The sequence below is a fragment of the Opisthorchis viverrini genome (assembly GCF_000715545.1).
Source record: "Opisthorchis viverrini unplaced genomic scaffold opera_v5_253, whole genome shotgun sequence".
Taxonomy (NCBI): Eukaryota; Metazoa; Platyhelminthes; class Trematoda; order Opisthorchiida; family Opisthorchiidae; genus Opisthorchis; species Opisthorchis viverrini.
The window spans coordinates 770,864-783,341 of NW_008751909.1; the positions used below are offsets into that span (position 1 = coordinate 770,864).

Genomic DNA, 12,478 nt, shown 5'->3' on the forward strand with positions numbered 1-12,478 from the left:
GGCTTGCGGGGTTTGAAAACATACTTCGAAGTGTTTAGGGTTGTAACTGAACGGGAACGTACAGAAGCTGCAGCTGAGTGTGATGCAGGACGAGCAAAACGGTCAGTTCCAGAGCTGGGACCTGCGGATAAAGTATCAAATTTGGGAGAGTATTGTTAGTTGTGTAGGTTATGGTTCGCAATTGAGTCGCAAATGAGTCGCAATTGCAATTGTTCGAACTGCACTTGTTGCTGTTGAAGAATTTCTTGCAAACCTTCAGCTGAAATCGACATGTTTTTGTTTGCGTTGAATTCCCGTCGCCAGTGTTATATCCTCTTTGGTAACGTATCAGTCAGACTCGTCGGTTCACAGGAATGGGGAAGACAAACAACTTCGAGGAAGTTATATTGCAAACAGGTGGATCGTTCCGCGATGTGGAATTCAACTGAACCAGAATATAGAAGGAGCTAGCATTCCGATAGGATGTCAGTGAGAGGCTGAAATGTAGAAACAAGGTTTCGGTATACAAGACAAATCATTAGCAAAGCTGATTTGTTCGGTTAGAGGTAGTCCTCCTACCACTAGCGCTCAGTCCCTCATCCCCGTCCACTTTTATTTTTTCCCTCACGATAAGTCGAAATGGCTGATTGATTAGAGCGCGGATTCACCCACCGCTCATCTCGACTTCTGTCTAGGGTTGGGCTACCTGGCAGTATCCCAACCCTCATGCTTCCTTCTGGTGGCATGACAGCTAGGCACCGGACGACTGTTCGTTGTGCATTAAACACCAACTGCCGCGGGTGTGTGAAAGTCTATGGAAAGCTCTCGCCCGAGCTCGCCACATCAGTTGTTGTCAGGCAAGACTGTCCTCTAATGCCGATGAAGTCGAAATGCTTCCAAGGTATTTGCTCCATATATCGAGTACTCAGATAACATAGCTCTTCTTGTATCTGACGCAGATGATATAATTTTGCCTGACGGTTTGGTGTGCATCTCACACCTGCAAGGTGTAGAATGCTTATGTGAGAATGGGTGAGCTCGGATACTAACCTCATGCTAACGGATGAGCCTATTGAGGTAGCTGCCTCAGCCCCAGTGAAGCATCGGTGTTGAGCACTGATATCATGCTGTCGATGATCATGATCATGATTGGAAAGACCGGAGCAGCTTTTTGAGCCTGTATTACCTGTGGTGCAGACGCGAAACCGGTTTATCTGTCAAGGGCCGAGTTTACGGTGCTATCGCTATATGAGTCGAAAACCTTGCTGCTGCGCGCCGAGGACGTTAAAAAACTTTCATTGCTTAACCATCAGTGTCTTCAAGCCCTTGTGTGAGTCTGGTGGAAGCAGCGGACCAGTAACACTGAAGCACTTCAAATGGATTTTGGAAGGCTAGAAACGAACCAGGGGAGGTCAAATAATATTTTAGCAGTGAAGCACGAGAGCCATTTTCAGTGAACTCAATTGCGCTGGTCATTGCCATTTCCCTGAATGTGTCCCCTGAGTTGGGACACATCAATGGCTAAGAACATTGTCAGACATGGTCCAGTCGACTTCATAATAACACGAATGCATCCAAGCTGTTCCTCCTGTTGATTTCGTCAGCGAGAATTCCAGTGATATCCCTGTGTTGACATTAGTTATATCAGCTACCTCCTCCATTGCGTAGCCATCTACAGGTTTGGCTGTATGTCCCACACTGTTCCAGTTCCCGGTGGTCGAAACTGTAGCAGCTGGAACCAATGTGTCTGTGTTACACACTTTATAGGTGGTAAATTGATTTAATGATTGTAACCTATCTCCGCAGATCATCGGCGAACGAAACTGTCGGGTATAGTCAATGTACAACATGTGTGCAGCTTTCAGAGTGGTTGGGCCTTGTTGAACCAGTGCTCACAAAAAAATCAATTGTTTATCTGTAGCCTTCTTGGTGCCCGGCCGCCGTGCCAACGGAACGAGGTACGAAGGATGGGATACTGTCAGGTTGCCTAAGCATAGACAGGAGCAGGCGAGATGCTTAAAGTTGGGTTCGAACCGCGGAACTTGGGATCCGTAAGTTGGTATCTTGACCACTCAGCTACTTAGAGCTCTCTCACGTGCTTATCACAACACTCAAGTCCGACAACAACGTCAAGGTTCCAAATTGTTCAAGTGCAGGATCAAGCGATAAACGAGGGTAGGGTTCGACTTAAGAACTTTTCGGTTTGAAGCTCGGACTTAACTACTCCACCATCACAGGCTCAGACAGGATACCTTAAATTTGTATTTGTCCGGCAACATATGCTTTTTCAATAAACGGAGACGTTTCCCCCTAACTTTTTTTAAGTTTTTCTTTGCGTAAATGCAGAATGGAGCCGTAACCATCGTTAGTTTGTTGCTTCACTAATCACCATCGTTATCTGCTTTTCAGCCAGCGTAAACAGTTTTGGGGCTTCTTGTACACTGCTACTCACCTCGACCTCGTAAATCGGTAGGTTTTTATTGTCTTTTCCGGCTTTTTCTTATCTGATCGGAGTCTTTACGAATAGGACGAGTGCGTTTGTCTTTTATCGGAAGCCGTAACACCATGCATCCGGAGTGTAGCTAAGCTAGTGCCTCACTGCAGTTACAGGTTCCTTTCCTATTTAATCACATGAAGCAGACTGCACTAGTAAGCGTTCTCCCAAGAACGACCACGTTGCAGAACGGACCACTTTTGCTAGAGCTTTTGGGGATGCTTTCTCCACAGGAGATATTTGTACAATCCACTAATATAAAGCTCTTCAAATCGTTCTCATCACAATAGTGTGCTTACCCAACCTAGCAAACAGACACTTAACGATAGCGTACTACCGGGTCTTTTTTCGTGAGCCTCATCATCGACATGTATTTTCCTGTACCGCACTTACACATAAGATTCAACATTCATGCATTTAGACAGTCATCTGCGGTCTACGATGATGATGACATATCAAGGGAAAATATTTAGGATATCGATCCAAGTGCAACACAATGCGGTGGGTGATTACACTCGGTCTCATTTCAGTTTCGTTTCAATAGGGTACGCTGCTTGAACTTTCCAAATGCTTCTGTCTGATTGGTTCGTCCCTACTGAGGTAACCTATCAGTATCCCAACTTCCTTTGGGTGGCATGGCAGCTAGGTACCGGAAGAGTGTTACAACTGAACGATTCATACTTCTTTATTTTTAATGCACATTTGGGGTGAATGACCGTAAAATTGGTGGTAGCGGTGTATGTACTCACGTACGCGGACATATTGGGTTGAACTATTTGTGTCAAGTTCACTGGGTTGGGTTAGCAGAGATTATGCGCGTCTGTGAGAGTATGTGTATGTGGGTGTAGTTGGGTACCATTAGGCCGTTGCTTTCTATCAGTCTGTTCATTTGAGTTCAGCCCAACCTACAAGGATGAAGAATGGACACCATAACTGCGATGACCACAGGTTGGGTGAGTATAGATCTCAAGTGTCAGTTGGCTTCTGGCACCAGCAGCCAGGCGTAGACAGCAGATAAAACTGGTAAGACGGGTGATTTGATGAAGCAGAAGAATCTCTATATCGAAGGTTATGTTCGACAGTATCGAGGTTGCGGCAGACCAGCGACTATACATATCTCAGCAAACTACTGGGGCCAAATATAAATGAGGACCTAGAAAGTTAGTCATCATCATCATCATCGACAGTTAGGACTCAAACCGATAGAGTGCCACTCTTATACCATAAATATCTAAATTTTGCTCTAGTCATATGGATTTGACGTCGCGTCTTTGTGGTAATGAGTCGATGAATCAACTTAGGTGCTAGGAAAACGTTCAGCTGTAGCACCCTTCCGGTGCCTAACTGCCATGCCACCCGAAGGTTGCACGAAGGCCGGGATACTGCCAGGTTGCCCAACTCTAGGCGGAGGAAGTCAAGAGGCAGAGGTCGGGTTAGAGCGCGAATTCACTGATCGGAAGGTCCCTGGTTCGAATTCGACTTTCCATGTCTAGGCTTGGGTAACCTGACAGTATCCTGGCCTTCGTGCTTCCTTGTGGTGCCATTGCAGTTAGGCACCAAAAGGGGGCTTCAACTGAACGAATTCAGCGGCATCACCGAGTTTCTTTGATCATTCCTGTAAGTTAGGTGTATTTGTCTGTGATGTTTTTTTTTCTGGCGTACATCTAATTGTCTTTATGTTTGCCCAATATATTGTCCTATACAATCCGAACATTTGAGCATATGGGCAAATTGTGTGTTCATCTAGTCCCGATTCCTTACTAGAGGCCTTTGTAAGATGTTGTCCCCATCAAACAGTTGCAGCTAAATAGGCTAGTTTATGTGTACAGTTATTCTCAGTGGAACAGATGTATGAAATGACTTTGGCTAAGCCCTTAACGGTACCGAGTTTGAGATGCAGGTGTGTGATCCCAGTTCGCATCGTACACAATACCGCTATATTTAACGGTCCGCTCGGTCAACTGGGTACGTTGGCAGTTTTTACACGGAACTCATTCGTGACGTTTTTATTGATACGTGCCCCTTGTTTCACAACATTCAGAACACAACCAAGGTTGACTGGAGCATGTAGTAGCCAGACGGAACTGGAATATAGGTTAGTGTGGTGCTCGTAAAATCGTTCCTCCAGTGTACTTTAGCTACTGATTTTCTGGCTTTCGGCCAAGCAAACGGCTTGGCAAAGTCGCCCATTTGACAATATCCGTTTCTTTCCATAACATCTCTTTGTCCGTGTGGCCTTCACATATCCCGAAATCAGTTCCGAAGCACAAGAGCCCAGATATTCAACCCAATCTCCCAGAAAATCTGCTAGTTAGAAACTTCTTGATCATGAGCAGTATTAGTTGTACTGTAGGGTGAACCTTTATGACCTTAATCTTCGAGGTCTTAATAGTGCTCCGTTCTCCAGTAGTTCCGTTAGCAAAGGGGCGGACCCCACGGTAACAATAACCTCCCTAAGGGCCAACGAAAACCCTCCGCTTCTTGGAAGGAAGCACTTTCCTTAAAAAGAGAAGCACCACTCATTCAGATTCTCCATTACAACAAAATGTTCTATTTGCATGGGAACGATCTGGTTACGTAGCAGATGTGCTGGTCTAGTGTATTCCATTTTGGTGTAGTGACTATCTAAGTTAGTGAAAAAAAACTTGACCATCGCCTGCTGGCAACTTTATCTGACGGTGATCTTTCGTATCCGGAAGTGATGTTCTGTCCTGAGTTTTTCATTCCAAACAAAGACAGGGACAATTAGAAAAATTCCCTCACATTTTGGATGGCATTCATCCGCCTCCTGTGTTATAAGGGGTTTTGCCTCGTAGCAATCTTTACCATTCATCGTCATTCCTTTGGTTACTTTGTGAGGTTGCTGTTCGCGAAGGTCGCTCTTCAACAAAAGCAGTCTGGACAGTCAGAGCGCGAATTTATTGACCGGAAGGTCCGTGGTTCGAGCCCGATCTTTGCCTCTCGACTTCTACTGTCTAGGCTTGGGCAACCTGGCAGTACCATAGCCCTCGTGCCTCCTTCGTGTGGCATGGCCGCTAGGCTCCGAAGTGGCGCTACAGCTGAACGATTTTTTATTTTTCGAAATTACTGCAAATGCGTTATACGCGAGGTGCATACCTTCCTGTTTGGATACAGGCAGAGGGAATATGATTGTCGTACTGACATTTGAGCCATCAGACCCATAATGCTTGTAGTCGTTTCTACTTGGTTGATTAGCTTGTTAGGAGCACTTGTTCACCGTAAAATACACTTGCATAAATGGCTACTGTTTATGGAATGAACCATGTAGTTGCATGAGCTACATAGCCCGAAATTACTGGAGGGAAGCGATTTCCGTGATAAGGATTTCGCAGTTTTTACTTATTACCCAACCACAACCGCGCGGATTCCTTTCAATCAAAGCCATTCGTTACCCTTCTTCTCATGGTAAATTTGCTCTTCATGTGCAAAGGCAATTAGTTGGCAGGGATACTTGACGTCGAGTTTAAACATTGGGTCGTTGGAGAACGCTCACCACATTGAATTTATCAGATCCCATGAGCCCTTAAACTCCACGAATACAAGGTAATATAGATAATACATCTGATTAGATATGGTTACCACATTTATGTGCACCGCGGATGCGTCGATTATCCAAATACATTAGACTCCGTAATCCCTCCAGGCTAGACAATTAGTACTACACTAGAACGGTAAATCTATTCCATATCCGGATTGAAGACGTTGCCCAAAGCTGTACACATCGAAAAGCCGAATTTCATTAGTCGTCATCATTATCGTCCCACCGTGTCCCTCTCACTACCCTTAGAGATAACAACATTATTCCTATTAACGCTACAGGCACTCCTGTTCATATCACATCACTGAAATGACCTGACACTGCTGTCCATTCCACACCTATAGGTACCAAACGCAGAAAACATGAAAAACGCCCGCAATCATCCCAATAAAACCCCCAGCACCCACAAAACTAAGCAAACCACAAACCACAAGTCACCCGCGTCCAGTTCCGATTCGGATTCCAGTGATGAGGATGTTCCGGTGGCGAGGAAGCCTGCTGGCGCGACGACGGGCGCCGGAGCGTCTAAGCCGATGACTCCCGCTACGAAGGGTGTTGTGTCTGCGGCAGGCGGTAAAGGTTTGTCGGCGGCCGTTGCTTCTTCGAAACGGCCTGCAGTGTCGAGCTCGGATTCGGATTCGAGTGACGAGGAGGCGGTTCCGTCATCGAGAAAGGCGAAGGCAGCGGTTGTGTCTAAGCCGTCGACTCCTTCGACGAAAGGTGTTGTTGCGCCAAATGTTGCTAAGGGAACCCCTGTGTCGGCGTCGAAACGAGGAGCTGCATCCAGTTCCGATTCGGATTCCAGTGATGAGGATGTTCCGGTGGCGAGGAAGCCTGCTGGCGCGACGACGGGCGCCGGAGCGTCTAAGCCGATGACTCCCGCTACGAAGGGTGTTGTGTCTGCGGCAGGCGGTAAAGGTTTGTCGGCGGCCGTTGCTTCTTCGAAACGGCCTGCAGTGTCGAGCTCGGATTCGGATTCGGGTGACGAGGATGCGGTTCCGTCATCGAGAAAGGCGAAGGCAGCGGTTGTGTCTAAGCCGTCGACTCCTTCGACGAAAGGTGTTGTTGCGCCAAATGTTGCTAAGGGAACCCCTGTGTCGGCGTCGAAACGAGGAGCTGCATCCAGTTCCGATTCGGATTCCAGTGATGAGGATGTTCCGGTGGCGAGGAAGCCTGCTGGCGCGACGACGGGCGCCGGAGCGTCTAAGCCGATGACTCCCGCTACGAAGGGTGTTGTGTCTGCGGCAGGCGGTAAAGGTTTGTCGGCGGCCGTTGCTTCTTCGAAACGGCCTGCAGTGTCGAGCTCGGATTCGGATTCGAATGAAAACGATGTTTCGGTTTCGAAGGAACCTGCTCGGGTAGTTGATACTTCGAATGGTGTTTTGTGTGGATTTAAGAGTTTTCCTTTAGGAGTCGGTGCTGCTGGAAAGCGTTCAATTAATTCTTCTGATGGGACATCGAATGCGAAGCGGCATAAATTTGATGGTATGGTTGTTTGTTCCTGACTTTGATTTTCAGTTTCTGACATGGTTGACGTTGATTGTGGTCGTCGATCTCTTCCTGCTGTGTCGAATACGTTTAATGGTGTCGATGTTTCTGGAAAATCTGGTATGCGTTGTCATTTTTTATCACCATTTGTTGTAGGGTCATTGTCCAATCACAAAGGTCGTCAGTCCTTCCCATTCCGTCGGGTGCCAGACGATATTGAAGTGGTTGATCCCCGGTTGTCCAACAATTCATACGAGGCAAAGGTTGGTAACTCTGTTTGATTTGTTATGTGGCCGTAATTTATCCAAACCGTTTCAGTTCAACACCCTTTTTGCACTTTCAGCCAGATTGAGTAACATGCAGTATTAACCTCATTTGGAAAGGCCGCTGCTATAGTGTTGATACGGGTGCTTCATTGAGCTCCGGGTAGCCCAGTTGTTATGGCGCGAATATATTAACCAGAAGGTCCATGGTTCGAATTCAATCTGTTCATCTTGATCTCTCGCCTGGGGTTGGGCAACCTGGGACTATCTCAGTCATCGTGTTTTCCTCGGGTAAGCTGGCAGCCAGGAACCGAAGGGGTATTACGACTCAACGATTATTGATGTCTTATTAGCTTCACAATAGTACGACCACGATGTGTATTTAATTCTATTCACTAGTTCAAAGTGGGAGGATTAAAAGTCTGGATGGGAAAAGGACTGATGGTAGCGTAGCACCGGCATTCTGTAGTTCCAACGCATCTGGACGGCTGGAAGGAGTTTTGAGGCAATAGGTAATCTGAATGGACGGTGGTCAAATGGCCGAATCATCTGCACCAGTACTGGGATACTCACGTGACAAGCCATCCTCCATACAGTTGTGTTGACCTTAAGTGACCACATCTCCCCGGGAAAGTGAGTCTTTCGTGCTTTGCGTCCTGTCAAGTTGCATGCATGTCCGGCCGGTCAGGAGGACGTCTGTTTCCTTGACCTACGGACTGGTCCTTACTTGACAGCGTGACAGATGACCAAACCGAGCTAACCCTGTTACTCGTGTCGCGTAGCTCTCGCCTGAGTTCACCACGTCCGGTGGTATAAGACAGGGCTGTCTTCTCTCACCCTTCCTCTTCCTTTTTTGTTATTGATATGCTGCTTGAAATTTCTCTTCATGCCTCTGAAACCTCGGGAGTCGAAATGCTCCTGGGACGTTCGCTCACAGACATCAAGTATGCGGACGATATTGCTCTCCTTGGTTCAGATCCTTCCCAGATGCAAACGATTTTAAGTAACCTGGATAACTCTGTCACACAGTTTGGTATGTTCTTCACACCTGCAAAGCGTAAAGTGCTGCCGCAAGATTGGATGGGATCAAGCATACACCTCATGTTTGCAGGCGAGCCCATCGACGTGGTAGATAAATTTGTTTACCCGGGCAGCTGAATAAGTTCCGGCGGACTGGCCGGAGATGAGATTATTTCTCAAATCAGAAAGGCCAGTGCAACCTTTGCTAGCCTCCAACATCTATGCACCAACGTGATGTAAGTTTGTCCTTCAAGGGAAGAGTTTATATTGCGGTATTGCAATCCATACTGCTTTATAGATCAGAGACGTAGCCCATACGCGCTGAGGACATATGGAACATGTCAGCGTTTGACCATCGGTATTTCCGAAGCATTAGCAAAGCTGAGGTACGCCAGATGGTCTTGGAAGAAGGAACTTTCCCGCGATAGATGATTTACTCACGCTTCATAGTTTGCGGTGGTTAGGACATGTACTCCACGTGCCAGAAGACCGTCTGCCTCACAGAGCTCTTTTCGCCCAGTCCTGTGCTCAGTGGAAGCGACCGGTGATGTTGATGCTTCGCCGCCGTACAAGCGTTACTTACTTCAAAGCCTTACTGTGAAGGAAAGGATAAAAGTTGACGAGCAAGGGACTTAGTGCTAACCCACAACAGTCATTCCAAGATGCCTGCACCTCCAGACACTCGTTCAGGTGACCTAGACAGAAGCGAACAACAAGGACGCCATTGTAATTGATTAGCAGCCATATCTTGCAGCGTTTGCAACCATGCGCAGTGAGGATCATCCAAGTAGTCGTGCAGCACCGACAGCACTAAAATGTCTCGTAATCGCTTTCATCTCCCTCTGCCTAATCAAGGGTTAACCATTTGTCTGCTTTCGTCATCCTGATTTGGACACGCAACACAGCGCTTTCTTCGGCATGCACAATAAATGGCCTAAGCAACACAGCTTGTGTAGCTGGACACATTCTTAAATAGAAGTCTCTGTAGCACAACTGAGAACTCGCTTTCTAATTGCTTCGTTGCGGAGTCACTGACACCAACCCACACGATCTATGGTTCCGAAACAACAGTTGCCGGAGGCCCGTTGCTCGAACAGGCCAAGTCACAGCCATACAAACAACAGCGAAGAAAAAAATCGTTCAGCTGCAGCGCCCTTCCGGTGCCTAGATTTCAAATAAATCGTGTTTATGCTTCAGCGAAACATCAGTGTTTAACACTAATGTCATGCTGTCGTGTCTCAAGTAGGAGTGTTAGTTCGAATCTTTACGCTGTGCGTCCTCATACGACATAATTTATGACTCATTTCTTTCAAATGGCCGAACTGGACAACGAGACTCTGATGCGGCCCACTCGTCAATTGACGGTTTAGACCAGCGGACCACCTTTTACCCTCTGTGCTTGTTTCTGTAATTCGCAAAGCACGGACCAACAGGAACTGATCAGCACAGCAGCGCAGAATACTGGCGGATAAGTTAGCACTCAACGATTGGTGTTTTCCCAGAGATGTTCTAAATCGCAGTTTACAAGCATTGAGTTCGATACTTTTACTCAAAACGCGGGCGAGAGGATTCAGTGGTTAGAGCGCGAATTTACTGACCGGAAGGTCCATGGTTCGAACCCTACATCTGCATCTCGACTTTCCCTGTCTAAGCTTGGGCAACCTGGCAGTATTTCAGCCCTTGTGCTTCCTTCCGGTGACATACCAGTCAGGCACCGAAGGGGTGCTATAGCTGAACGATTTGTTTTACTCGAAGCGAGTAAAGGGCTGGAACTATCCTTCGCTACACCAATAGGAGGCTCAGCAACCCTTAAATGGAACAAATGCGTATTTTCACCGCACTGCTATAGTCCGCCTTGTGTCCTGTCCTCCGAACTTTGGCGTAGCCACGCGAAGCTGGCTGTGGGCATGAAGAGCGGTGAGTTTAGGGCGTTCGTACTTTTCTACCTTCTGATGAAGTTCATTGCTTGAATATTCTGGCGTTCAACACGACTTGACGTCACTTATTTATCAACCATGGTGGTAGTTCCAGCTGCACGACAGCTATGCGCCAATAGGATATCACACGTGAACGATTTTTCACTTTTGCTTGACACTACGTTGTGTTCTTTCCGCTCACGTTCGGTCGAACCCCTGTAAACACCCCAGATATTTTGCCTAACCGACTCCAATTGCTCTATGGTTGGGATGATAGCACAATTATCGCTCTGTTCCACACCATTCCGACTCAGACACGGACTGAATAGTTTTTTTTTGCATCAACTGTTCTTTCGATGTTCATCGAATCGCTCTCGTAACTAGGTCAGGCCGCTAGTTGGGTGTTCAGCCTCGTCTGTCTTACAGGTAGATTCGTAACTGTATATCGCTTTCGCTTAGTAACGCTTAGCCTCTCCTAACTATGGCTGTTTTTAGGATGTACCTTTGTGTACGAGACTCGCACTGAAACCAGTTTGTAAATTTGCGTTACTGATAATTAGGGTTGCCTTCACATTGCTTATCCTTGGTGTACCTGGAGAAGTCATGCTGTTTTATCGATGCGTCATTTGTCACTTTTCGACTCCATACTACTGACAAAGTTTATGGAAACTCCTAGTAGTATTTTAGTTCCTTGTCCACCTCTCTCTCTCTGTTCTGCTATTCTCAGCCTAACTCTCGAGGAGCCTGGGGTGAGCGGGCATATAAGGACTTTCAATTTACCAGTGGAAAATCGTTTAAACACGAGAAAACGAAAAAGAAACGTGGTAATTATGCGGGTGGAGCACTGTCAACCGCGGTCTCTTCTTACAAGTTTGATGACTGAGATGTGGAAGTCAGATTTTTGTAAATATACTACCACATATACAAATATTTCTATCTCTGAGTGAACACGGTCTCATTTTATTGTTTGTTTGTTTGGGCGGATAAGCTGATGTCATGCCCACGCACAGGTGACGCAGGTTTTAGAGAGGAATGTCTATTAGCGAATATACACTCGTTTGTAAACTAATTTGGTTTTTCGAAAGACTCACCTGGAACCCAGCTGAATCTCTCGTTTGTAATGTTTTCAGGCAACTGAATGTGCCGCACCAGGCCGCCTCATGTTTCAGTCGCTACGATATTCGAGATATCGCGATACATGTATATCTTCGTAACGTACTACTCATAAGGTTGCTGAAAATCCGTCGATTGTCTATTGATCTCTCTAACAAAGAGTAAGGACATTAAACGCTGCTTAGTTTTACAAATCCCTTACTGCTCGTGGTGCATGTTAAGGGTTTATTTTTCCGGGTAGAGGGCTGAATTTATAGAATCACAAGCAGAAAGGATTGTATTGGAACGGGGTAACAATAAGGGTCGGGACTGGTAAATTGAGCGGAATATGCGGTGCTTTTCAGCTGTGGCAAGTTGTCCAGGTCGAAGAGAAGAAGGCACCCCTCCTCGATCCTTCGACCCACAAGGCCGTGAGAGAAAGTAGGGCTTTAACCTACCCCGTGAGCCGAAAGCCTGAATCGCGATGCAGAGTTTGTTAGGATTTTATCGAGGGACCCTCACTCAATAGTCTAACTCATCTGACTTCAGGGAGCTGGTCTAGGTTGAGGGCACAGGAATAAGGGTGAACTCTCTGACTCCTAACGCAGCTGTGCACAACAGGCGCCCTTTGAGCAACACCACAGTTTTTAGAAGTACTCCGACCGTA

General features: G+C 46.7%; 1 protein-coding gene across 1 annotated transcript; it reads left to right on the top strand.

Moving 5' to 3' along the window:
• Positions 1-908: 908 nt before the first annotated feature.
• T265_14746 (hypothetical protein) lies at positions 909-11,600 on the top strand (the record flags this gene model as incomplete). Its single annotated transcript, XM_009175038.1, has 7 exons — positions 909-1,011; positions 1,137-1,335; positions 6,377-6,605; positions 7,281-7,517; positions 7,551-7,640; positions 7,677-7,783; positions 11,447-11,600. Coding segments are annotated over 7 exons (1,116 nt in total), but the record flags the coding sequence as incomplete, so codon positions are not given.
• Positions 11,601-12,478: the final 878 nt, after the last annotated feature.